The sequence below is a fragment of the Leiobunum rupestre genome, chromosome 2, assembly GCF_980474605.1.
Source record: "Leiobunum rupestre chromosome 2, qqLeiRupe1.1.hap1, whole genome shotgun sequence".
NCBI classification, from domain to species: domain Eukaryota; kingdom Metazoa; phylum Arthropoda; class Arachnida; order Opiliones; family Sclerosomatidae; genus Leiobunum; species Leiobunum rupestre.
The window spans coordinates 40120302-40147865 of NC_143385.1; the positions used below are offsets into that span (position 1 = coordinate 40120302).

The 27564-nt window shown below is 35.5% G+C and overlaps 1 protein-coding gene and 1 pseudogene across 1 annotated transcript; one reads left to right on the forward strand and one right to left on the reverse strand.

The window, feature by feature from the left end:
* Positions 1 to 19931: 19931 nt before the first annotated feature.
* LOC149957502 (baculoviral IAP repeat-containing protein 7-like) lies at positions 19932 to 20564 on the reverse strand. Its single transcript, XM_090167066.1, has one exon. It carries the CDS (start codon positions 20562 to 20564, stop codon positions 19932 to 19934), a length of 633 nt encoding a protein of 210 aa, XP_090023192.1.
* Positions 20565 to 24926: 4362 nt separating this feature from the next.
* On the forward strand, positions 24927 to 25296 carry LOC149957503 (uncharacterized; annotated as a pseudogene).
* Positions 25297 to 27564: the final 2268 nt, after the last annotated feature.

Genomic DNA, 27564 nt, shown 5'->3' on the forward strand with positions numbered 1-27564 from the left:
GGTCCAATCACAATTCCACTGATGGTCGATGCTACTAACTCGGACGAAACTCTCACAAAGGTTCGACACTATTTCCGTCAGGGTTGGTCAACATCAAAAAAACTGTTCCGGTTCCATTTTTTTTTACAAATATTGGATCCGGCTATCAAATTAATAGAAATTAATAAATAAGTGCAATTTCTCAATAAAGGACTTGTTGCCGGAAACTTTGGGTACTGCAAAGCCGGAGGATCGTACGCTGGTGGAACGTTTTTTTTAAATGCCTAAATGCCCAATGTAATGCTCGTGCAAAGTTGGCTAATGGTGAAATTATCCAAAATCATCCGCCACAACAAGTGACAACATTCTCACGATGCCAACCCTACAAAATTCGATCAGCTTCGCCTTAAATATACGTGCAAACGAAGAGCGGAATACGAATTGCATACCCCTCTACGTGACATTTACACAGAGGAAAAACTGCGGTACGTGTTACCAGAAGTTCGTTATTAACCCTATACTATACTAACGAACTAATTGATTTTTCAGTTACCCAAACTTCGCCATGCGATTTGCAAAAATTAAGAGCGCCGTGAGCAAAAGAAGCAATGTTCCTCTCGAAGATCAGGGTATTGCTGAGAACAGGGTGTGGCGGAAGATCGGGTTGCTGCAGAAGATCACCAAGTTCCGACCGAACCGGTTGAAAATTTAAATATTATACCGGATATCCGCCCTTAATCACCGGTAGTTATTTTTTTTATCCGAAGAAGAAGAGCATTTGATTGGTTTTAGAACTTTCTTTACATCTTTACCTAAAATTAACTGTACAATAGGTCCGAAATTTGATATAATACACCTAAATCGAAACTTAAAGTAAATATTTGTATTTTCGTAAGGGATATAAATCATGTACAATTGGAGAATGGATAAAAAGCAATTGTTAGAATATTCACTAGTTTCATGTTTTTTTTTGTCTAAATCCTTTCAATGATAAACGTTTTATATTAAACGATGGAATTCGACGCTTGTTCACGGACATAATAGTATTAAAAAAAACATTTTATAATGAAATTTGTTTTAAATTATTTAAGAATTTAGAAAACGGTTGTGATACATCAAAAGCTTTCCCATTCATCGCCAGTTTGTTCACTCAAAAGATTATTTACTGATTCTGGTTTTTGATGATCATTCAAGTTTATTATAAAACCCCATAGTTACTCGTTATCGTCCGTGTATTCTATAACGTCATCATTGTTATTAATTTTGAATATCTCTTCTAAAGCGTTAATTGCTTGGTTACACTCACTGTGTAATTTCTAAGCAAGGAGATAAACAACTGGATTGAAACTTTGATTTAAGTTTACATCCGCAACCTCAGCGTCTATTACTTCATTAAGCGAGGGAGCTTGTAATGTGTGAAACTGGAAGTCGTACTGCGCATTATCATCTATAGAAATATGTATTTAATTTTTATGTAAGAAATAATAAAATTGAGTTAGAGAAACATACCACTTTTATTTTTTAATCTTTTACGTGAAAGAATGTCCTCCCATGATGTCCTTTTGATGGGTAAGTTTGACGGATCAAGTTGAGGCAAGGATAGAATAGCGCATTGGAGAGTTAACTCTGTCACCGTTAACGGCAAGTCTGACAACCCGGGGTGATGATACGGTCCTGTTAACGGCTGTTGCAGTTTCGGAGACGAAATGGGTACCGTGGGACGTCCATGATTGAATTTACGTTGATGGCGTATTAGAGAATCACGTCTTGAAAATAACTTATCAAGACTTCTTTTTTGAGTAAAAGCGATTGTACAAGAACTGCAAGAATACATCTTGAATCTGATATTGACTTTTTATCCCTTTACACAACCCTTTTATACTTATTGGTAGGCCTAACATGATTCAATTTTCGGACAACACTTAACCAATATTTCCATTGGTCAAAAAATGACGTATGTCTAAACAGTATTCGAGAGAGAGTGGAGAATCCTGTGTTTACCCCGAAACACAATATTGAAAATTTTTGCGTCGCATCTCTCTTTTTCCCTACAGGGTGTAAATAATGTAGTCATAGTAAACGTCTCCATTCTCTTTGAGGGGATTCTTGGGGTCTTTGCCCAAAGCGTACGAGTGTCGATGACAGTAGCGGCGCTAAGGGTAGGCTGAAGTGGGCTTTAGCCCCCCTGCATTTCTGAGAGGGGCCACATATTTATATTAAAAGGGCCACATATTTGAAATTTCTTTATGTTTTTATTGCCAAGTAAAGTTTTTCGGGGGGAAAAATCTTTAAAAATCAATTCGTTTACTCAATAGATTCGGGAGGCGAAGGGAGCGGAAATGGAGAGAAAGTTTAATGAACAATTGAAAGAAAAGAAAGGGGCTTGAGGGAATTTCGGGAAATACCCCAGCGGGCATGCACGTCAACGCTCGGATACAAGCTCAGAAGGGGGTCCAGTAAACGCGACGATAGCCACAACAATAAAACGACCTTGCTCTTCTCGCTTCCTGGAAAATTCTGCGGTTTTTCGATTTCACCACTTTTGCGAAATATGGTCAATGCCAGGCTCGACCGCTAAGCTGCTTTTTTTTTTAAACATTTCTTTCCATTTCGTCTTGAGCGCCAGAACGAGTCAGGTCTATTTTGAAAGTCTTCCTCGAATTTTAAGTCTTTAGTCTTTCTGTTCTATTATTTTGGCAAGAGCGGACTTCTACCTCCTCGAGGTTTAAAGAAGCCCTAATGCGCTTGTTTAAAATATAAACACTTAGCCTAATGACTAGTTGATAGTTTGATTTTATTTCAAATTATTTCAACAGCCTTTTAAAGGCTAATTAACTATAAATAGTTAATTTTTACAAAAAGCATTTTTCAGGGCTAGCTAACTATTAGTAGATATATATTTTCCAAACCGCCTTTGTCAAGGCAAATTACTATTATTAGTTGAGAATTAGAAGGATTTTAGAGATACTATTTAAGTATTGACAAATTAAAAAAATTGTAGAAATGAGTGGGAGAAAATTTCCGTCCGGAAGCCAAAGTCGCAAAAAGCGAAAAGCCAGTCAAGAATTTTTAAATTCTCATAAAGGGGCTCTAAATAAGTACTTCAAAACATCAATTCCAGTCTTAGAACAAACTCAATTAAATGCAATTGCGAACAAACTTGACTTACCGACCACTACTGAATCTTTAAAAATCAACTTTCCCACAACGAAAACCAATCGCTAGAATCCGAACCAAAACAAAATAGTACTGACAATAAAATAAGCTTATTGAAGGACGCTATAGGGGTTCATGTTGAAAGTAATCTTTCAACTAATAAATCGAACGATGTTATATAGGGGTTCATGTTGAAAGTAATCTTTCAACTAAAAATCGAACGATGTTATAAATAAACATTCTATGTTGCAAACGAGTCAAAATGTTTTCGATAAAGTTGTAGAAGGCATTAAAGAATCAGTTATTGATAATATCTTAATAGGAGCTCCTAGTGAAAGTGAATCAAACAATTCAAATGACATTGCACTTTCATTTGTCGCTTCCAGGAATTCCCGAGAACTCCATGAGAATAGCAGTATCGTGCACCATTTAACTCCTGCTCTATCTGATTTAAATGCTACTCAAATTATTCCTGACATTAGTATCGACATGGATTCTCCACTCGCTCAACCAAGGCTCTTATCATTTCCCCAAACGATGTAAAATATCCCTTTTTGGAATATTCTGTAGAAAATGACATGGTATACTGTTTTTGCTGCCGTCATTTTCCAAGCAGTGGTAAAAAACATATTTCACAACTAGTTTTAAAAATTGGAAAAATATGAATGAGAAATTTCACGAACATTTTACTTCCGATAAATCGACCCACCAATTAGCGGAAACGAAGTACATACATTTTTTACAGTCTAAGAAACGAGGAGCTATAACTTCACAGATAAATAAGCAACACCGTTTAGATACTATTCGAAACAGAGAAGTTTTATCCGCCCATGTGCAAATTGTTTAACATGCGCTCAACAGGATATCGCGTTAAGAGGGCATCGAGAGAACGACGATCAGCAAAATCGTGGAAATTTCATTGAAATCCTAGAATTGTTAAAGCGCATTTCACCTGACTTAAAGAAAAAAGTAGATAGCATGCCCAATGTAGCAAAATATACCAACGGATCAATACAAAACGAGCTTATTAACACTAGTGGTGCACTTGTTCAAAGAATGATTATTCAGGATATTAATGATTCGGGTGGTTTTTACGCAATAATTGCTGATGAAACTAGGGACAAAGGCGGTGTAGAACAGCTAAGTGTTTGTGTTCGATTTACCACCACTAAGGGAGAGGTTCTTGAAAGGTTTTTGTCTTTTGTTGATTTACATAAATTTGACGCTGAATCTTTATCTTCCGCGATTGTTAATATTCTTTTATCAAATGGGTTAAAAATATCAAACTGTGTAGCGCAAACATATGACGGAGCGAGTGTAATGAGTGGAAGTAAGTCGGGAGTGAACATTAGGATTAAGGATGCTGTGGGTGGGATGTGTCCATATGTGCACTGTTACGCCCATCGCCTAAATTTAGTTTTGGTGGATACCTGTAAGAATGTACCAATAATTCGTGAAACACTTGGTTTGTTACAGGCAATTTATACATCTCAAAGTAATTCGTCACTTAGAAGTGAGTATTTTCAAGAGGCCCAAAAAGAGCTTGAATACGATGTAATATTATAATTACCCCAGAGTTGTGACACTAGATGGTCCAGTAAAAAAAAATATATACATTTTTTTAGAACTAGATATAATGCTGTAGTTTTAGCTTTAGAAAACTTAATTGAAAGTGGCAAATCTGAGGAAGCATTCCCAGCTTCAAAATTTCAGCATTTTATTAATGGTCGTAGCATTAGATGAGATTTTAGGCGTAACAAATGTGTTGTCTGAATATTTGCAAAATCCAAAAGTAGTTATAACTCAAGCCGTAGCAATTTGCGGTGCCACAATAAAAAAGTTAGAAACAGACTGAAATTCTGAAAGATTCGATCAAATTTGGGATGTTGCGAAACAATTAGCTCTCTCAGCCTCAATTCCAGTACCAGAAAAGAATAGTTCCGTCAAAGTACCCATGAAAAGAAAAATTATTAAAACAAAAGGTTAAAAGGTACCATAATAACGGGTACTATAGGAAGTCGGGAAACAGAGTTCAAAACTATTGGCGACCAACTTAAAGCAACTTATTTTGAAATTTTAGATAGATTCGTATTAGAAATGAAAAAAAAGATTGTTAGAAAATTGTTCTATTTATGAAGAACTTTGCGCATCAGACCCAAATTCGAGCGAGTTTTTGAACGTTGAAAAAATTACAAAAGATTTAATTTTGAAATGGAGTCTCTGAAAAATCAGGTCAACGTTGCTAAAATGTTATTTAGTACCAAAAGCGGTGAAAACATGAACACAGAAAGTTTGCAAACGCAGCTTGAAACCAATGAATATCTTAAACCTCAAAATTTGCAAAATGTTTCCGATTGCTATCAATATTTATTGACATACGAGCAGGCATTCCCAGATCTCGTAAAATATTTCCAAATTGTATTATGCATACCTGTTGCTAATACTATTTCAGAGCGTAGTTTTAGTACACTTAATAGACTCGAATCATTTTTAAGAACAACAATGTCTGAAAATAGATTAACCAATTTAGCCTTGCTCTCTATAAATAGAGATTTATGTAATAGGTTAAGAGACAATCCTTTGTTGGTTGTTGACGAGTTTAGTAAAAAAAAAAGAGAAGAGTGCAATTTATACTTTGAGTTAAATTTTCAAATTTTTAAATATGTAGAAGCTATAAGAGACATATTGGAGGGCAAGCCACAGCTGCCACCAAATGGTAAGGGCCACAAAATATTTAGCCCACCCGTGAAAAAACCTTAGCGCCGCTACTGGTCGATGATTGACATAAAGGGGACAAAGTGAGGATTTTCGAAGTGGTTTCTACAACGGATTATCCCAAATGCATTAAGAAAACGTTTAACATTTCATATCTCATTGTTCATCAAAAACTAGCGAAAACCTGATGGTTTTTCCACAACTGTAGATTTAGTCGACGGAATTTTGGTTTCATCCTATATTTGGTATCTATGACCTGCTAATCACGGAAAATACATAGTATCAATAGGGGATTTGTTACTACTTACCCTTTCAGGCCCTTATTTTTACGACTATTGGTAAAACCCTTAACCCACACTCCGCGTGTATAAAACGTTCCCACGATGAGAAAAAGTACAGTTCCTCAATTCCAACATGGTAGTCGGAAGAATACCTCTTACCACCGAGTGTATAAGCACTGTTTCAGAGAACGATGAATACGAATTAGACCTTGATGATGATGTATCAATTGTATCGTCTCACCACGGACGAAATCACAACCTACTTAACGGAAGCCGAAGCGGTTATAAACTAGAGGCCCATTTCTTACATTTACCAGGATGCGGGCGAGCCAGCTCCTCTGACATCCGCGCACTCCTTAGTAGGAGGTCAGCTAACCGCTTTGCCTTCAAGGTCGTTCCCTGAAAAAGAACCAACTCCGGCTACGCGCATCCAAAAGACTAAAATTGCGTCAGCGATTAATTGACGGATTTTGGTCGCGATGGAAACACGACTACCTACTAGAATTACGATTGGCTCACCATCGTGTAGGTCACAAGCTTACCCCGTCCTTAAAGGTAGACGACGTTGTACTAAATGAAGAACCTAATTTACCGCGTCTTAGCTGGAAGATGGCAGTAGTTGACGAACTTATTCCCAGTCGCGGTGACGAAAAAGTTAGCTCTTATTGGGTAAGACTCGCGAATGGCACTCGACTTAAAAGATCCGTTCCCCACCTTTATAACCTTGATTATCTTGAACTGAATGTTCAAGAGGGGGGGGGGGAGCTTGTGTAAAATTATTTTACATAGTATTAATTTTCCCTTTTTTATTCTTATGTATAATTAATTAATTTTAAATATGTCCTAATTCTAATTACGTATTCGTTTAAATCCTTGAAAGTGTTTCTGTAAAATTTATCTCTCTAAACTGTATTTAACTTTTCTCCCGTTATATACGATACATGTATACTGTACACATTTGCCCATTTGTCCATGGAGTGATTTTACTTTTAAGCGTCACTGCTTTGGAAGGCTCTGAGAAACCCATTTCCCAAATAGGCACCATATCGCATATGCAGTAGCGGACTGGCCATAAGGTGGGCCGCACGGACCGTTCATGAAGTGGGCCCCTCAAACATGATAGTTAAAGTTGTTAAAGCTGGGGCCCTTTGTCTTCTGACAGCCCAAAATTTTAGACCCAGTCCGCCACTGCGCATATGGTTCTATTTCGAGCGCTCGTTGTAGAAATCACGTGACCTTCTGGACAAAAGGGACAGATACCTCTAACCCCCATAAAAATTTCTGTTCTTTTCGTGGAGAGAAAAAAATCCTCGAGGTTACTTCTAACAACCTTTTCAAACCGAAAAGTTCGGGAATCGTCTCCTCCCTTCTGTGGGACCCATTCGGATGGCCGAACTCTCTAATTACCTTTATTTGTTAGTATTTCATTCCGCGTTGTAAATTTAATGTATCAGTTTTTTTGTTCGGGTTGAGATGGCGAATTATTCCGTACTTTAATTGTCGCTGAAATACCGCGTAAACATTAGGCACGATGAGGGCGAACTCGTTGCAGGCAGCGGGGAGCATCTTGGAAACCCCCTTTCGGGACACGCGTTCCCATTTATAACCTGTTGTCAACTAGGACCTACGGGGGGACGAAATCGGTATTTTTTTAAACTTATCATATATCGGCCGTAACGTGTTTAAATTAAGAAAGCAATGTAATTTTAGACACCTCAAACTAATCAAAGGGCTAATTGGTGTCTTCACACTCTAAGAAAAAAGCGTTCAATGAGGTTCATCGGCAGCTCAACTTTGAACGCTATGAAACTAAAATGAACCGTAGCTGTTCAGAGGTCGTTCAAATTTTATGCCGCGTTCGCGCTGCGAAATAGTGTTCTAATTTGAACCTTTTATATTCCGTCGGGTGGCGTTTCGTCGCTTAAAACAAAGTTTACACTTTCCCCTTTCGTCGCAAGTTCATTCCGGCGCGTTTCCTGGTTTTTCTGTAACGAGCACTCGTGGTCTGTTAGGCTTAGGAAGTTGGCGTTTACTTTTGTTGAACTGTGTCGTTTAATCTTTTTCTGGAATCAAGCACGAAGGTCCTTAAAGTTCAGAACTATCTCAGGTATGTTTATTTTTCATTCATTTTGTTTAAGTTAGGAATAAAAAAATTTGGAGTACCCTAAAATAAATCAATTAACGTAGACGTATATTTTATTTAATTTTAAGTGCTAAGCTTAAATCGATAGTAACTTAATTATGACTTCAATTAGTAACAGTATATTTAATGACATTTCAAACCAATATAGTAAGTATATAAGATAACTATTAAAATTTTGAATTTAATTTAAGGGTAAAAAATACAGGTTTTAAATATATTTTAGAACTTTTAATCAAGATTTAATAAGACTTGCTAACGGTGCTGGGTAATTAGGTTCTATTGACTGCTGCCGTTGGAATAATTTTTGGGGTGAATGTGTAGTCAAGGACTCCTTTTTTTATCTGCACTTTCTACGAATATCAAAATGTCGCCATCATACGAGACACGGTAGCGGGTTTGGCTGTTGGAACCATTTTTGTAGTTTTTAGGCTTAGTTGAGAGGGAAGGTAACACGTGCGGTATGAGAGGTAAAGAGAAACCAAAATCATCGGTTTGTATACTCTTCTTCGCGCCTTTCGCCCCGTCTCTCTATACCCCCCCGCGCGCTTTCGACATTACCTACAACCTCGGCGGGAAATCCAGGCTCGGTGGATATGAAAAACTAGCCGGCCCCCAGCTAATAGTTTGGTTTTTAATATAATGTTTTAACTTAACTATTGAAATAAAATTTTGGGATTATATAGGAAGAAAATTTTTAAAACGTAATGTTCATAACATTTTGTACAAAACTACCTTAGTTGTCCGTAATTTAGGGAAATCCCCGACTCCAAGGGTGATCGCTGTCTGAGGGCGGGGACGGGGGGATTTTTTGTATCTCGTGCGCGACCTCGTCTCCTCGATACAGCAGCTGAGGGGGGGGGGGATAAACTGGAAGGGATTTTATTTTCTCTAGTGGCCAAAAAGTCGTGGTAAAAGCGGGGGCAGACTTTACTGTCAAGCTTCGGTTACCTACAACGGCGGCTCAACAGCCCACGGAAAATAAAAGTATTCTAGAGACAGAGAGATCGCTTCACAAAACACCTGAAGGCGGGAACGGGAAGCCCTTGGGAAACTCTGTAGGCCCAGCTTTGGTTATGTTAATTACTGCGTCGAGATGAGTATAAAATATCTCCGAAGTCGAGGTAATAGCTTTCCCGAGCCACAAAAAAGCGTGTAAAAAGGGGAGGCCCTACCCGCCGACGCAGAATGTACTGGCCGCACGGCCTAACAGCGTTTTCGATTACAGAGGCCCGGAAAGACGAAGCTGGGACGACTATGAAGACCAAGTGGTTTTTATAATATAGATGGGGGTAAAGGAGTAAAACTCAAAATAGACGTGCCCAGCAAAATCCCCCCCAAAAAGAGTGTATTCGGGGTGGGCGAGAAAGAGACCAAGAGGAATCTAATCAAAGCAATGTGACACGGAAATGTACGCCATTATAACTTAAGAAAAGATGGCGGGAAATTCAAAAATTGCTGAAAATTTAAATATCTGAAGAGAAATATTTTTAGCGCAGAAATTAATTAAATATGATTATAAATTACATATTTAACTGTAACTTAAAATAAGACTTATTAAATTAATTTATTTGAGTATTTGTAAAACAATCTGGTATTTAATTTAAACTTAAGAAAACTTTGGTTTATCTGTTATTTAAATAAACTAAAACTATATATAAATAATACGATATTTTTTAAAGATATTTAAATTAAATTCAAAAATATAATTTTTATTTAATCAAATATTATTTAAATTAACGTAATATTAAATAAATTCAAGATAAAATGTATATACTTCATTGTGATTATGGAACATCGATAATGAAATTTGTTTAAATTTTCAAATTTTCCAGGTATGTTCAGAAACATTTATGGGGCATAATTAGGCAATGTCTACTTATCCAATGCTTAATTTAGGAAGCGTTCTGAAATAAAAGCTAAGTGTTTTTAAAATATTATTAAAACTCACTGATGAGATTGTGACCACTTTGGGTAATTTTTTTAAATGGCATACTCTTGCGGAATTTGCAATATCGAGAGGCCCACACCCCAAAGTTGGCTGAAGCATATGAGAATAGCTCATAATCACGAGCCAAATAGATTTTTTAAATGTAGCTTTAGTCAAACATGCCTTACTATCTGTAAAACTTATGCAACCTTGAGAAAACATGTATATAGAAATCATTTTCGAAATGGTACTTTTATTGATGGTACTATGGAATTAAGATTAAATGAACAGCCACCAGAATTTCAACCACCTATCTTTCCTGATCAAAATAATTTGAATGACCAAATTGACAATGAATCAGATTCCAATTCTGAAGTTGAAGAACCAGAAAATAGTCTTCAGAATCTTCAAAGAAATGCTGCTTTGTTGATATTAGAAATGCGTGAAAAGCATATGTTACCTATAACCGCTGCCACCTCTTTATCGAATAAAATTGCAGATTTAGCTCAGGGTTGCATTGAGTACAGTATTGACTGTAATAAAGGAGTGATTGGTGAGGATAGACAAATAACAAAATCAAATATATCACAGTCGTTGACAAGTATTATAAAAACTGACTACATTCTTCACAAATATTGTAAGGACAATCTTCATCTTGTGGAACCAATTGTTTATACTCTAGGCTCGAAGAGAATTGGTAACAAAGTGCACAAAGACACATTTAGTTATGTTCCAATTAAAAAGGTTTTGAAGCAATTATTAAGTCACACTGATGTTTGGTCCGAGCTTGTTAGAGAAAAGCAAATAATTGGTGAAGAGTTTTTAGCAGACTTCAGTGATGGAAGCCTTTGTAAAAATAATCCAGTTTTTCAAAATGACCCTTATCATTTAAGACTACACCTATACATTGATGAGGTAGAACTTGTCAACCCTTTAGGGTCTAAAAGAGGAAAACATAAGGTTTCACTTATTTATTTTTCAATTGGTAATTTCCACCCTTCTTTTCGCAGCAAATTGAGCAGCATAAATTTAGCTCTTTGTGTGAAATATAACCTAATAGGTAGTTATGGTTATCCAAAGGTACTTAAACCGCTATTGGAAGATCTAATAGATTTGCAAAATGAGGGATTTTTGTTAAATAACCATATTATTCGTGCCTCTGTAGCAACAATATCAGGTGATAATCTCTCAAGTCATGCTGTAGGAGGCTTTAGGCAGTGTTTTAGCAGTGGTAGAATTTGTAGGTATTGCATGATATTGAAAGAACAAATTTCCGAGTGTTTTAGTGAGAATGATTTAGTGTTGAGAACTGAAGAAATTCATGCCTATCAAGTTCAGGGTGTGTTAGATAACCCAGAAAATGAATCGTGTTATGGAGTTACCGGTCAATCACCATTTGCGATATTGCCTAATTTTGAAACCACAAATTCTTTCCCCCCTGATATCATGCACGATTTTTTTGAAGGAGTGGTCCCACTCTTTATTAAACATCTAATTACTAATTTGGTGCAAGAAAAATTAGTAACATTAGACGAAATTAATTCCACAATTCAAAACTTCCCATATGGTGATATTCATGTTAAAAATAAGCCAGTTCCCATGACCAAATCAATATTGACTGATAAAGGAAAATTAGTCGGATCTGCAGCTCAAAAAATGTGTATATTGCATTTTTTCCCTTTGATGTTTGGTTCTTACGTACCAGAGAATAACAATCTTTGGTGTCTTTTACTAATGTTAGTTGAAATTGGGGAAATTATTTGTGCTCCTGTAATAAATAAATCTTGGCTAGCATATCTTTACGACATCATAAACAATTTTTGTATTCTCTTAAAACGTGTGCCAAATATTAAATTTATTCCCAAACTCCATTATTTAGTTCATTACCCAAGCCTAATTTTGAAATATGGGCCTTTAATTAGATTATGGTGTATGAGATTCGAGGCAAAACATCAATACTTCAAAAACATAGCAAATGCTTCCCGAAATTTCAGAAATATAACTTGGACTTTAGCAAAAAGGCATCAGATGCTTCAATGCTATGAAAGGTGTGGAGAAAAAGGGTTTGAGAGCGACAGTTATGAGCAATATAGCAAAACCACTTATAGTAGTTTACCTTTAAGTTTGAAATTGTACGTAAAAAAATATCTAAGTCTGCAAACTGATCCAACGGTAACTAATTTGGCATCAGTTCTTACTGTAAAGTCGGTTACCTATAAGCCTGGCTATATTTTTCCGGTTCATCTTACTGAAGAGGAGATTCCAGTTTTTTTTAAAATACATTATATTATTAAAATAAGTGAAAAGTGGCACCTTTTGGGTAGACTTCTAAAATGTAAAGCTTATGTAAAACATTACAATTTTTATAATGTTGAAGAAGTTAATTCATGGTATGGTTTATCTCCTGGTCATGAAATTGATAGTTCAGCGCTATTGTCGTATAGACATAACACAGAGGTTGTGGTTTGTCTGAACCACAAGCTGAATGGATTTAGATATTAATTAAAAAGCAACTTAAATTAGGAAATTCACAACATCATTGTGTCAAATATTTCTAAGAACCTAACTATAAAGGTTTACTTTATTTTTTTAATTTTAAAATTATGTATATATTTTAGTTTTATTTTAAATTGTAGTAGTACAAATATCATACTTTCTTTGAGATAAATATTTTAACAATTTATTTAAGATAAAACGTTTTGGAATTGAAAATGGATTATCAATATCATGTCACATGTGGAATAGATAAAAAGGTTTTTATCTGCAAGGATAGCTGTAACCGGACAGATTTCATTCAGAATCTTGGATCTCTTTTCGAAGTAGACGTAAAATTAATACAAGTTTTCAGTACACTATGGAACGAATGGGTGAACCACTCAGAAAATATCATTCCACCCAATGGAACCAAAATTAAAATTATTTTTGAAGAAAAAACAAAACCGTAAGTATTTTTTAATTTATCTTATTAATTCTTGTCATAAAATAATTGGTGAATTTTAAATGTTTTTTGAAACAGAAAGTCGCAAGTTCATGACTCGGGACATGTTGAAGAATCAAAGTCAGTGCAACCCATGCAGGATTGTTTTGTCAGTCCAAGCACAAGTTTTGGATCGCCGAGTGGTCGAATTCCAGACCCATATGTTCTTCCCAGTATGCCTCCAATAATTAATGATTTAATCAACAAAAAAAACAGTGAAGTTTTCAGTACAAGATACAGATCTGCTATAGTTCAAAACTTATATGAAGATGTTAGCAAGTACGATTTGTAAGTGGAAATCTTCAGTTAGCTCTTTAATCTACTGAATAGTTCTAATTACTGTTTTCTTTAGATATCCGAAAGGTTTTGACTACGCTAGAGTGTGTTTAGCTTTGGTAACTAAGCATAAGTTTTTGAAGGATAGGTTTCCTAATTCTAGTGGCTACGTAAGTGAAATCTGTATCAATTGATTTAAACTAATTGATATTCTGATAGATATATATAATTTTCCCCAAATATTTGTAAAATCTTAATTTCAATTGAAGCCTATGAATGTTTAGTACGGTAAAAACTCGCTAGATGGTGGTAAATTTTTAAGCTAGTAAATAATTTTCCCTTAGCTTCGCGCTGTACCGACTTTACTTTACCGAAATGGCATAAAGCGTCACATTAACCGATACATGTCTGTGATATGAGAAAACTAGGATTTTAATTAAAACCTGTTATTAAGGACACATGGATGAATTCTTTAAAAACGAAATTCCGACATGAACGTATGGAAATGGGGAATTTAGACGTCGTTAAAGTTATGAAGGATAGACATGGTAATAAAAGACCACGATCACAAAGCGATGACAACAGTGCAGTGAAAGAGCCAAATACAAAGTTGGATAGGACTTGTAACAAACGCATTGTTGTAAGTTAACTCTTTTCTCTACAAGGATGCTTTTCTACAAAAATTTACTGTCTCCCAATTTTGCTCTGATTTAAGTTTAACTAATACTTTTTTTCTAAATAGAATAAATTCGGATTAGGAGAAGATGAAGAAAGTATAAATGCTCACATTAAAGTTGTTCTGAAGGAAAATAAAAAGGCGGAGTTGGACTTGAGCATTATATCTGGGAAAATGGAAAGAACCTTAACCTACAGACAGTGCTATGCATTTGACCATGAGGTAAAGGAAGTGATAGAAAAATTTCCAGTATTATGCCGAAAAAACCAAGTACGTACTAAAATCTTTTCTTAAGAGTTAATATTTTATCCAATTTTACGTATTAATTTTAAAATGTAATTTTACAGCTAGTCTTTGAGCTAAATCGGTTAAAAGATCTCTCGATTTCGGCGGAAAAATTGATTTTTCAGTTTTTTCAACCATTGGCTTCAAGAATTTTGAATATGCTCAAATCTAATTCTAAAAAAAAGAAATCTATTCAGAAATTTATCTCAATTCTTGATGAAAAGACTGAAGTTTTAACTGAAGAAAAAGTCAAAGGTATATATTTGTTTAATTTTTTACTTTTATAAATTTACGTTAATAAAATAAATTTACGTTTATAAATTACGTTAATTTCATTTTTAGAGATAGAAATTCGTACGTCACTCTTAATTCTTCCTTGCCTTTTCGGAGAAAATATTGATTTATGGATTGCACAAAATGTAAGTTAATTTGTTTCGTTGAATTGATTTACATTAGGTAGAAAGGGTAATACAATTAGTGTTTGAAACTAGAATGCAGGAGTTGATCAAATTATAGGAGGAAGAAATTGTATTTGGCCGCATTCTTTGTTAGAATAGAATATTTATAAACACGCTTAATATGTAACTTATCTGTAGATTATAGAATAAAGGTTCAGTTAGAGATGAGGTAGATATCGATATTAAAATACATCGTGTTATAGGTAATGTAACAAAAATTGTAATGTTAATACATTTTGATTGACTGGCGTTAATTTGTTCTGATTACTCAGATGAAATAAAATATAAAATAGTATTATACATAAATGTAAACTATAATAAAAATAGTAATTGTCATTTTTTATATTTAATGTTTACAGGAACCAAAAGTCAGCACTCCTACATTGGTGTTTCTTGACAATTCAAGCGAAGCTTTTTATTCTTCCATCATGGAAGTTCAAATTGAAGGTGTATCATTTGAGGTCAGCAATTTTGAAAATGGAATTGCATCCCTATTTTCGGGGTACTATACATTTCAAATGAAATACCCTACTGGACTCTCTAAAACCATGGAATTTATACAGAAGGTGGTTTTTAAACTAGATTGTGGAAAGTTGTCAACGTCTGTAAATACTGTTTACAACAAATTATGTGCTTAATAACATTAAATCATTAAAATTTTTATTACATAAGTTTTCTTCGAAATATAACGCTATAACTTAATTTTTGTAAGTCCATTATATTCAATTAAAAAAACTTCGTTCGCTATTGTACTCTTTCAATTTGGTTATATTTGCACAGTTTCGTTCGATATTGAACAAATATAATTCGTTCTATAATATATAGTTTCGCTCATTTTTGAACGTCCATTAAATGTTCGATTAAGGTCAAATTCGTTCGCTATTGAACTCTTTCAATTTGGTTATATTTGCACAGTTTTGTTCCATATTAAACACGTAGAATTTGTTCGATACTATACAGTTTCGTTCAATATTGAATGTCGATTATTTGTTCAATTATAGACAATTTCGTTCACTTTATAACAACTTAAATATGATCAAAAATTTACAAGTTTGCTCAGTATTGAACAGTGAATTTTCAATTAAAATTGAACAATATCATCCTATTTTGAACAAATAAATAATGTTGGATATTGAACACAATTAAAGCGTTCAAAATAGAACCAGAAAACGTTTAGTTGGGGGGACAACCACCTGAACGCATTTCTGTTCATTTGAGAACGAATATTTCTTAGAGTGCAGGTAGTAGCGAACACATCTACGTCATGAAATCCACGGAAACTACCTGGTATCGTTAGGATGATTTACATTATAAAGACTTTGGACGTTTTATTTTTTACAACTATGGGCAGAACTTTTCGTGACTGAAAAGTACAACTCTTGATTTTAATTTATTTAAAGGGTAGAATGGATACAAATTTATCACCCGCGAGCGGTAGGTTTTCTATCTCGGCGTTTATCGGAATAACGAAGGTCGGCGGGTCGACTTCTGGTTTATCATTTACGAAAGGCTCGTTCGCTCCGAGCTATTTCAATGGTCGTATTTTGACACTTACTCATGAGTAAGTCTATGGAGCAGTGCTGCCAGACATAATTTTTTAGAAAGGCTAGCATGGTGCTACAAAGACGAAAGATTGAGCAATTTTAGAGTCCTGTAGGCTTAATAATGCATTTGAATTGATATTAATCTTTGGATAGGATTTAATTTGCTGCATGGACCAAAGAATCAACAAAAAATTGAGAGTCCATAAGATTTTTACTCTTTGCTAGTTTTTTAATAATTTTGTCAGTGAATGTATATAATTGTTCTTATACCTTTTTGTTATATATTGCGAATTTAGTTCTATATCTGTGTTATTGTGTTTTATTTACAATTTTTTTTCGTGGAATGGTTTTCATGTTGTTTAAGCTCGTAATAAATTTTAAAAACCAAGGCTTAATTAGTTAAAATATTAGTTTTATTTTGCACGTTAAAGAAATTATTGACACATGCATTAAGTAACTTTAGTACTAGATACAACGAAATGAATTAGTGAATTTTTTTATAAAATTGCAACAAAGACGACTTTGACTAGATAGTATTTAATTAACTAGCGGAGTTTCTGTTAGCTCGCTCTTAATAAAGCACACTTTCTGGTACAGTAAACCCCGCTTAACGTGATCACTCTGAGACCTAGCATAATTGATAACGGTAAGCAGGTTATCGTATTTTGAAATGTTTATCTACTACACGTGTAAATCAACCAAATTTTAGTCTTTGAGAAATTTATTTAAGAAATAACGTAAATAGAATACTCAACAACAATAAAATTTACAAGCGTTGTGAACCTGTTTTGACCAGTGACCTTGTCAGAAATTAGGAAGGAACTGAACATTTAATACAGTCAAAGCTATGGCCAACTGGTTTATACTGATACCAATAGGCGGGACCGTGATCACATAAAAGGGTTAATCTGTTTCGCGATTTTTGATAACAGTAACCGTGGTCACATTAAGCAAAAGCACTTTGTTACACCCTGTGGCGCCATATGGCGAGAAGTTTTTTTTTGTCTTTTTTATATATTTCCTTAATTCAAATGCCCTCAATCGAGGATGAAAAATTATTAGTGTGAAGTGTTTTTTTTGTATTAACCAATTAATCTTTTTTTTCTCTCTAATAAAAAATGAAACAAATCGATCTCTCCTAGTAATAATAAACGTAAATAACCATAAGTAAGCCAACAAGAAAATTCAAAAATAAAGTTAGTTACCATTAAACACCTATAAATATATTTAAATGTTTATCAAATTTAAATAAAATAAACAAATTAAAACCCCTAGTTAAAATAAAATCTATGTTTTTCGTTATGTGTCCCCTGGACAAACGTTAATAGAAATAAGGCTGTATCCCATAGTGCTATATTTGGATAATTTCCCATAGTATCCATTAAGTTAATTAAAAATCCTTTAATAAATTTAAATAACTCCTTCGATACTTGGTATGACATGAGTGGTATGGTTAGAAAGCCCCAGAAAAATCCCAGAAGATAAATATAATTTTAAATTTCTAAATATTAAAAGTTTATTTAAAACCAGAATTTAGATAAATCTATTCTATTCATTGTCCCACCTTCATGTTATTTTCCCCAAGATAGACAATCCGGCGCCCAGAAAAGTAGATAAGAAACCCAGAAGGCCAGATTGCACCATGAAGCGACAGTTCCAAACAGAAAAGAGCGTCCGAATTCCCCCCCCCCTTCTCATGCAAACTATATAGCGGCCGACCTCGCCCCTGCCTTACAGTGTGAAAGGTCATATTCGGCTCTGGAAAAATCCCCGAAATTTAGTTGCCAAGGACGAAAAATAAACAGTCATCCAAAAGGGGTAGAAACAGAGACCCCTCCAGTATAATAACCAAGCCTTCCAAACCCCGAGAAGACGTGACCACCAGAAAAATACACTACCAAGCCTACACTTCCGACACCCGATTTTTCCACCCCCCCCCCCCCTAAACGGAAGAAAAACAAAACCAGAGAACGCCAAGGAAAAAGTAAGATTCTAACAGGGAGAGTTCCGAAACATAAGCGGAACTAGAAGAGATCCCCAACCCAGTCCAGACTTAGGCCGCGATATCCCAAGAACGTAGTCCCCGATGTCCCAATAAAAGATGCATAATGCACAATCCAAAAGAGGCGAAAGGCCCATCGCGTTTAATTTGAAATGAATCCCTAAATCCAAGAACATTTTCCCCGGTGTGGAAAAACTATCAGTAGATCGAGTCAACCAAAGGCACCCCTCCAATCCAAAAGTCGTCGAAGTATCATCCCACTGGCAAAGGACATTCCTGGGTTCCATTCCCCTTCTTTAGAAGCAGGTGTGCGTGTGTCTTGCGTAACCCGGAAACCCGTAAATCGAAGAGCAGCCACAAAGAAATAAAGTTGTCCAAGTCGCTTTGCAGTAACCCGATATTCGAGACATCAAGAAACAGACCCAGCGAAGAGAAATAGATAAGCAAGAATATGGATAAGGCTCCGTGATTTCCTTATCCATAATACCATTTTTTTATAGATACCAAAATTATAGAGCGATTTTTATAGACCCACTGAATTTATAGATCCAAAATTATGGAGTCCTCTAACTTCACTTTATTACTTCCTTCTCTTACCTATCTTTTTTACCTAAAATGTATTGGAAAAAATAACGAGACGAATATTATACTAAATCATTTTTTATTACACTTTTCTGTACATGTTTTAATAAAATATGCTGTAAAATATTATTAATTAGGGAGATTCTTCTTTTAAAATGGAAATTATTTAATAAGGAATAGTTAGTTCGATCTTCTACATCGAGGAAAAAGAAAGTTACGGGAACGAGGTCAAATGAATGTTTTTAAAAAGACGTTCCCGCAATAATAGTTTTTTGCAAATTTGCAAGCGGGAAATAGTCTCCCGTGTTCCAGAAAGGCATCATCTTCCGCACCCCAATCTCCGATCTCACCACCACAGAAAAAACACTTCACGCAGTCCGTAAAGTTGGTGTAGAAAAAAACCCGCGTTGGTGAGTTCCATGTGGTACGTCTTCTCTAGCGGAAACTGGTGAAAGTCTTCAACCGCTCGTCCGCATACCGCATAGGGCCTAGTTGGGCATCGTAGGTCTCCTGAAGCTTCGCGAACTCGAGCTTGGCGTACTCGCACTCGGGAAACAAGGCGGTGTGGCAATGTAAGGGGTTAGATCCCAGCTCCCAATCCCGCACCAGACCGTCGCACCAGAAGCAGATAGTGATATCCTTATGTCCTACGAAGAAGAAGCCCGCCTGAGCCAGTTCGAGAGTGTCCATATATTCCACCGGGAACTTTTTAAAACTAGCGACTCGTTTCGCCAGGGTATTAATTTTTTTTTTAGAGGAAGTTAAAAATTTAGTCCGACACCTTCGTAAACTAGCGATCGAATGATTCCTACCGAACTAAAATCCCGGGGAGAAATCTCTAACTAGGGGGAGAGAGACCCCGAATGAAGGAATTTCTCAAACCGTGAGAAAGTTAGGGAAAAGATAGATTCCCACGGCCTCCAAAACCTATTATCCAATTGTGCCAAAATGTTTAGTCTCCAGTCGTTTCCGTTTATCACCCTCTAAAATGTCAACCACCTCTTTTAAAAAACAGTATACTATGGCTTTCTCGGCAGTCGAAGAATAAGGTGGCTGATTAGTTTCTACAATATCCTCGTCAGCTATAAAATGAGCTCCGTTTCCACATTCTTCCCCTAATAGAAATTTACAATGGGGGAAATATTTCCTATGCTCACCGAAAGGACTATCGCCTTTTTCCCAAGCCATAAGCTCTCCCTCACAGGCGAAGCATTTAACAGAATCTTTGTAATTCAAATAATAAAACCCAGCGTGAGCTAAAGATCTACCATCTATGATATTAACCGGGAATCCCTTGTTAAATGAACGAATTCTCTCGAGCTCATGGCGCATAGGATTTAGCTCCGTCTCAACCGTCTGCTCTTTATCGTCTTTCGGCAGTGTTAGGACGGGGACATTCCCCGTATTACCGTCATTTACGAATTTACATAAGCGATTCTGTTCTATATGTTTCAGCAACGGGACGTCATTAGGCCACCATCCCTTGACGACCCTCTCGCAAGAGATGCACATGACGTTATCATTATGACCTGTGAAGACGACACACTGACAGGAGAAACACATTACGCTGTCCCGGTGACCGACGTAGAAAAAACCCGCTTTCGTTAGCTCCCTCACGCTTAAAAACGTACACTCTGTTTGAAAAGTCTTCGACAGCTGACATTTTTGCCCTCTTTTTAATTCTGCTAGAAAACTATAATAGATAGCTCGATGAAACCAATTGCAACTTTTATTTATTTTCTAATATCTTTCGTTATTTATCGGTTTCGTCCGCCAAAAATTAATAGTTTGGCGGGAACCGTCAAAACTCATTTTTGACAACTTTTTAAATATTGGTTCTACGGCACTGACTCACGCGTTTTTGAATTCACAGTGGTCGGTTCATATTTAGAAAGTGGAAACATTATCCCTCTACAACCAACGGTTGAGAAGTTATCGCGTTTCCAAATTTTCGTCGAAGTTGCGTTATTTATGATAAAATACGCGAAAAAGTAGATAAGTCCATAATTAAAAGGGATAATATAGCTAAATCCTAAACAAATTTGAAGAACTTTAAAAACTTACTAATAACTCGTACCGATAGGTCTTCGAGCAACGCGAAACTCGGATCAAATATTTATAATCGCTTGATGCATTTTAGGTGTTTCCTAGTTTCGACGAAAGTTTGGAAACGCGATAACTTCTCAACCGTTGATTGTAGAGGGATAATGTTTCCACTTTCTAAATATGAACCGACCACTGTGAATTCAAAAACGCGCGAGTCAGTGCCGTAGAACCAATATTTAAAAAGGTGTCAAAAATGAGTTTTGACGGTTCCCGCCAAACTATTAATTTTTGGCGGACGAAGCCGATAAATAACGAAAGATATTGAAAAATAAATAAAAGTTGCAATTGGTTTTATCGAGCTATCTATTATAGTTTTCTAGCAGAATTAAAAAGAGGGCAAAACTTTCAGCTGTCGAAGACTTTTCAAACAGAGTGTACAGGGAAAACCCTTGAAACTAGTGATTCTGTTTTTCTCAAATTCATCTTTAGCTTAAGAAAAAATACGTCTACCACTTGCTTCTCCTACTTCAGGAATGACCCGGTACTAGACGACTAAAAAAACCTCGACTCTGTCCCCCCTTACAAGTTTAGGCGCGTATGTTGAATAAGAAAACATAAATTCGAACGAAACATTTATTAATACAAAGGAAGAGATAACATTGAAGATACGAAATGAAAATACGCGCGCGAATTGAGAAAATTACGTAATGGTTTTTTAAAAACATAAGAGTTCGAAAAAGAATTAATTGTTTTTTTATAAAGAAAAGTTTTAAAAGAATCCTTCGTCTTCCTCGAAGAGCGGCGCCACTTTTGCTTGTGAGTGAGTGCGTGAAAGCCCACCTGTGGTTTTAAGAGGATAACTCAAAAGAGTTTTCAATCTTAACAGTACTTCAAAGAAATTGATTTGAAAATAATCAACAATTCAAGAGATGAATATTCACGCTCTTGTTTGTAAGGGATGATGCAAATGGCTACACTGTAACATATGTAATATCAAGAACGTATATTTGTATAAGACGTTGAACAATAGGTATCGCTGGGGCTATCACAATGACTCTTCCCTAAAATCAGCATGCAGCGCACTTTTGAGCTTGTTTTGGTTTTAACCTTTCGCATGCGCCGCACGTGGATTTTAGGGAGGAGTCATTCTGGAACCGATTACATCATGGCACCAGGCGCCAATTTTATCGTTCAATATACAAGTATTTTACATATGTCAACAGTGGGTAATATTAACATGTGTAACTTGTGTTGAATTAGAAAATATATCCTTTTCACTGTTTAGAAAATGCAAATAATGAGCTTTTTCATTAATTTTTTTTGACTGCTCAAATAGAATTTGATCTGTTCCCGGGTTCCAAACAAAACTGGGCCATGAAGCGAAAGTACTGAAATGTTTCCTCAAAATGGCAGATCAATGACAGAAATGCTTGCTGGAGAAAGAAATCATAACTACGTATCTTAATGAAAATGATTTAGATGCACTTAAAACCGCTGGTCCCTTTCTATATAATTTGGGAAAATAAAAACAATAGGTATGTATGAATTCTATTCATATGATTTTGATTTGATAAAAACTTTATTTTATTAGTATTATTGAGCTTATATAATTAGCAGTTTCCTTAATTTTGCATAGTGATCGAGCTGTTTGTACAAATATTATCATAAGTATGACGCTTACTCAATTAGCTGATATCTTTAATTATAGCTTGTCATCAGCAGACGACGCTGTGACGTCATATTAATTAAAATTAGCAGCCCCTGGTAGCTGTTTGAAATCTAAACAAAGGAGGCACACGATCCTAATAATTCCAGAGCAGGTGTGTACTATATCCTGGAGCCCGGAGAAGATACTAGCTATTTTACGATAATGGACAAAAAAGAAAAATAAACTCTGGATCATTTGACGAGACCGTTGCTTGAATCGGAGCATGGATTAATCTAGCTTACATGAGCATACTCTTATAGTAGTGATAAAACCCGCAAAATTGGCTGCAGCACGAAAAGGTTTCATTACCCAAAAATATGTTAACTTTAGGCTTGTATGGTACTATCTAGCTCATGTTGCACCCCTTCTCTCCAACAAAAATGGTTTTTGACAAAAACGTGGCTTTTTCCTCTAATATCTTTGTACTCTTTACATGTACAACAAGTGGATTCTATACAAAATATGGGTCAATAAATTTTATCGCACTAGCAACTGGATTTGCACAATCTCGATTTAATTTTTATATCACTTTTATAGGCTTCACATGGTAAATGTGGCTTCCATAATGCTCATAATATCTCGGAACTGGGAGAAAATTATTTATTTCAGTCTGAAGCATATGTTGTAGGAAGAAGTTTGTTGTTGCAATTGTCGTAGCATTAGTATTTTTTTACACTCTGCAATAAATGTAAAATTTTAATTTTCTTCAATTTCAAGTATTTTCTTGAATTTCTACATGATTTCATGAAAATAAATTATGAAATATGACACTGTGGTGAAGAAATAATTAAAAAATATATCTTGAAAGTCATTTCCCTTGTAATAAGCCTATGAAATTGCTATAAAGTAATAAAAAACATTAAATCGCTAGTGTGCTAAACCGCTTGCTCGTTTGATGAAATGTACAAGACCATATTTGAATATAATGCACTGATCATAATTTATTCAATGCACGTTATTGTTATATGTGTAACGAGAATGGAGATATTAGCAAATGTCCATTTTTTTAAACATTTTTCCACCAAAAAAACACTGGCGTACAACCAAATGATGGTGACTTTTGACACAACATTTATAAATTCTAAATTTAAGCAAAATTTCGGGCCATTTGTTATTTTTTCCAAATGAAATCCTAAAAATACTGGACTATTTATTTTAGGTAAGGATTCATCTAGAAACGAAATCGTCTGGAATCGGGAAGAAGTTTGCAGAAAATATGATTCTGCAAGGAATTTTTTCAAGAAAAACAATTGCCAAAGACATTTTTCACTCCTGTATATTTATCACTATTATGATTTTATAGCCGGGTTATTTTTGTACCCGTCTAAGTTTCCTAATACAATTTTTAAAATGTGACCGCGAACAAGAAGGCCATAATTTCACAATTATGAAGTTTATACCATGTTCGCACGGACTACTCCGTCTTGACCTAGGGGGGTGATCTCGTTCGGACGTCGGGGTTTTCCCTCCGTTTTCTCCGAATTTAGAAACTACGGAAATCGTTCGCACCAACTTTTCATTACCTATTTCGCAGCGTACCGACACTAGGGTTAATTCATTTTATAGTTTTGTGGAGCTCAGTCGCATTTTTAAAATGGACGAAAATCTATGTATTTTAAGCTTGTTCGTGGCTATTCAAGCCATTTTAAATGTAGTGATAAATATTCAAAATTTGATAACCCAACTAATCGTTTTCGTTTTTTTTTTTCCATTTCTGTATATTTTAAATTTAATTGTAAATACTTTTTACAGAGAATTGGAGCTAGAAGGCCCAAGGAAGTGGAAAAAGCCTTCCCAGTCTGTTTGATGGGACATCGTTGTGCCCGGGTTCACCGAGAAGGATTTCATAGCCCCTATTTCGTTTTTCCCGAGAAGCGTTTGAGTATATGGTTAGTAAAGTTTACGATGACTTGTTCACTCAAGATACAGTAATGAGGAAGGCATTCCCTGTAGATAAAAAAGTTTCAATAGCGCTTACGGTTTTTGCATCGTGCTCAGAATATAACGTTATCGCTTCATTATTCGGAGTTGGGAAAACTACTGTGCATGATTGTTATAAAGCATTCGTTTTTTCCGCAAGTAAATGTTTAGTTCCTGTCCATATTAAATGGCCTTCTTCTAATGAAATGAGGGAGAAAGCCGAAGAATTCTAAAGTCTTTGGAATTTTCCAATGACCGTTGGAGCCATCGACGGCTGCCATTTCCATATTTGCCCCCTAAGGAATTCACTACTGATTACTACAATTTTAGAGGATGGTATTTTGTCTCTGCTTTAGTTATTTGTGACGCTAACTACAAAGCTCTGTACGTGAAATCGGGTTTTCCAGGCCGAAGTAATGACGCAGGCGCATTCAAAAAGACCTATATTTACCCTCTAGCTCAAGAAGGTGTGTTATTTCGGAGCGATGTCGTCAGACAAATTAATGGTGTAGGTGTGAGATATCATTTACTCGGTGACTCTGCCTTTCCATCTGCAGATTAAGCAGAGCTAGACGAGTTATAGAAAATGTATTCGGACGACTCAAATGCCGATTTAGGTGACTTTGATGTCTCCCGAATGATTAACGTCTCTCTTGCTTTGAATAACATTGCTGTAGAACATAAAACTACTGTTGAGAGAAGGAAAGTTGTCAAAATTTAGAAAACATGAGGGAAAGACAACCTGATCAAATTAATGAGCGAACTGACAATGATGATGAAAATTAGGAACGCTTTAATCGAACACTTTTTAAGCCAAAAATTGGAATTTGAAAGCAGTGGTAAAGAATACGAAGATGATGTCGACCAAGTTGTGAATGTAATGTTTTCTTAAGTTAGATACTTAAAATGTACAATATTGTCATATATAATGAAATTTTTTGTAAGTTGGAAAAAATCACTCATTTAAATTGGACAAAGACTTTGTTTATTTAAAATTTTGTTATACTGCCCTGGGTACATGTATCCGAAATGAGGTGGTGGAGCTGGACTGAGAAATGAGTTGGTCATATATGAAGATGAAGGTGGGTGATGCGCGCTTATGGGGCTTGTGTCCCCTTTTTTAATCAAAGCTTCCGTGAGGGTAGGAAAACAACCAACTAATTTTTCTAAATGAATACTTGCCTTGCTCTGCAACAGCGGTAGTTAAAAGTGAATTATTTTTTCCTCGCTCTCTTTTAAATACTCCAAAACCAATTCATTAATTCTGCTCGAAAATCATACCTTCTTTTTTTCCGAATGTCATTTTCTTAGGTTTTTCTGGAATTTTCTCTGGACCTATTTTAATGAAATTTTTAAACTACGTTGTAGTTTTGAGATATTTATATATTTTTTCCAAATGTTAATTTTTACAATGCAGAAAACAAACAAAATTAAAAATCATTTGTGATAACTCTTGAAGTGGCTTTGGCGCAGCATCGGTCACGCGTTCATATTTTTTTAATTTCGTCGGGAACTCGCCCAAAGTGGGATGACCACAGCCAAAAAATATAAACAGCCACTTCGTTTTACTTCTGGTACTATTCCGACCCCTTTAAATGAATTTACCAGTACTTTATTTCCATTTCGACGATGACGGGTTCGCGTATTGGTTCATCCAAATTATCTCTTTTGTCCACCTCTTCATTTGAATGAATGGATTCACTATTAAAATTAAATTAAAACAATGTTTTTCCCTCAAATTCGGAATCTCAGTAATTAATTTTAAACGTTAAAAATTTTAAAAGCAGTATGGCACGAAATGGAATTGAATTAAAAAAAAGCTTTAACGTGGGTTTTTATGCCCAGGAAAATACTTGCCTAGTAATATCATCGTGACGTAGATCAACTTGAATAATTTCACTTTCCTCGATATCACAAACCTCCTCATTATAGAATGGGTGCTGTCCGAAAATTTCACGAATTCTTTCGTAGTATTTCCTTTTTGGTGGAGATCCGCCGGACCGCCGGTGATGGCAGGTTTCGATTTGCGGTACGTGTCTTTCAACGTTTGAATTTTCTTTTGTACTTGTTTAGCATTTCTTATCAACCCTAGCTCTTTTAATTTGTTCGCAATTGCATCAAAAATACTTTTCTTTCGGCTCATACCCTCTAATCTATCATACAATTCGTGCCACAATTCAATCAATGCTAAAGTCTCTTTGGCGGACCAATTATCTGTTTTATTTCCGCTCGACATATCGCACGACGCTCGTAAGGAAACCAAACACTTTTAATTGACTCGAAATTTGAGATAAAGATGTAGCGGTGTTTTCTTTTGGCCTAAAATTTCTAAAATGTATGTATAAACGTAGCTCCCGATAAGCGTTCGCACGTTATTTTTTTCTTGGAATCGGACTTCCCGTTGTCCGCCAGGTGTTCGCACAGAAAAAAATTATCGGTATGTCACCCCCCTAGGTGACCAGAAAAACGAAGGTGGACATTTTCGAGGTTCGCCTCCGTTTTTTTCTCCGTCTTTTCACCTAGCGTTCGGACGATAACGGAGCTCACCCTCCAAGGGTACCCTAACTACTCCGTTTCTTACATATGTTCATATTTTTAGCAACATTTAGGCTCAACTTGCTAGTGAATTATGTTTAGAAGAAATTAAATCTTTTCTTTTGCATATAATAATAAAATATTTTATTAAAATTCCTTTTTTGAGTAGTTTGATTTACAAATATGCCTTCGTTTAATTTTAAATGGCTATAATCCCCCACAAATATTTACAAAAAAGTTCTTTGAGTTAGTGAATTTACTATTTCCACATTGGGGCAGTGCATAAATTACTACACTTCTAAACATTAAATTTAAGTACATTTTAGTATTATTATTATATAACAATTTAACAGC

Excerpts from the sequence above, each read along its gene's own strand:
- LOC149957502 (XM_090167066.1), bottom strand. The coding sequence starts at position 20,564 with ATGTGTTTCTCCTGTCAGTGTGTCGTCTTCACAGGTCATAATGATAAC.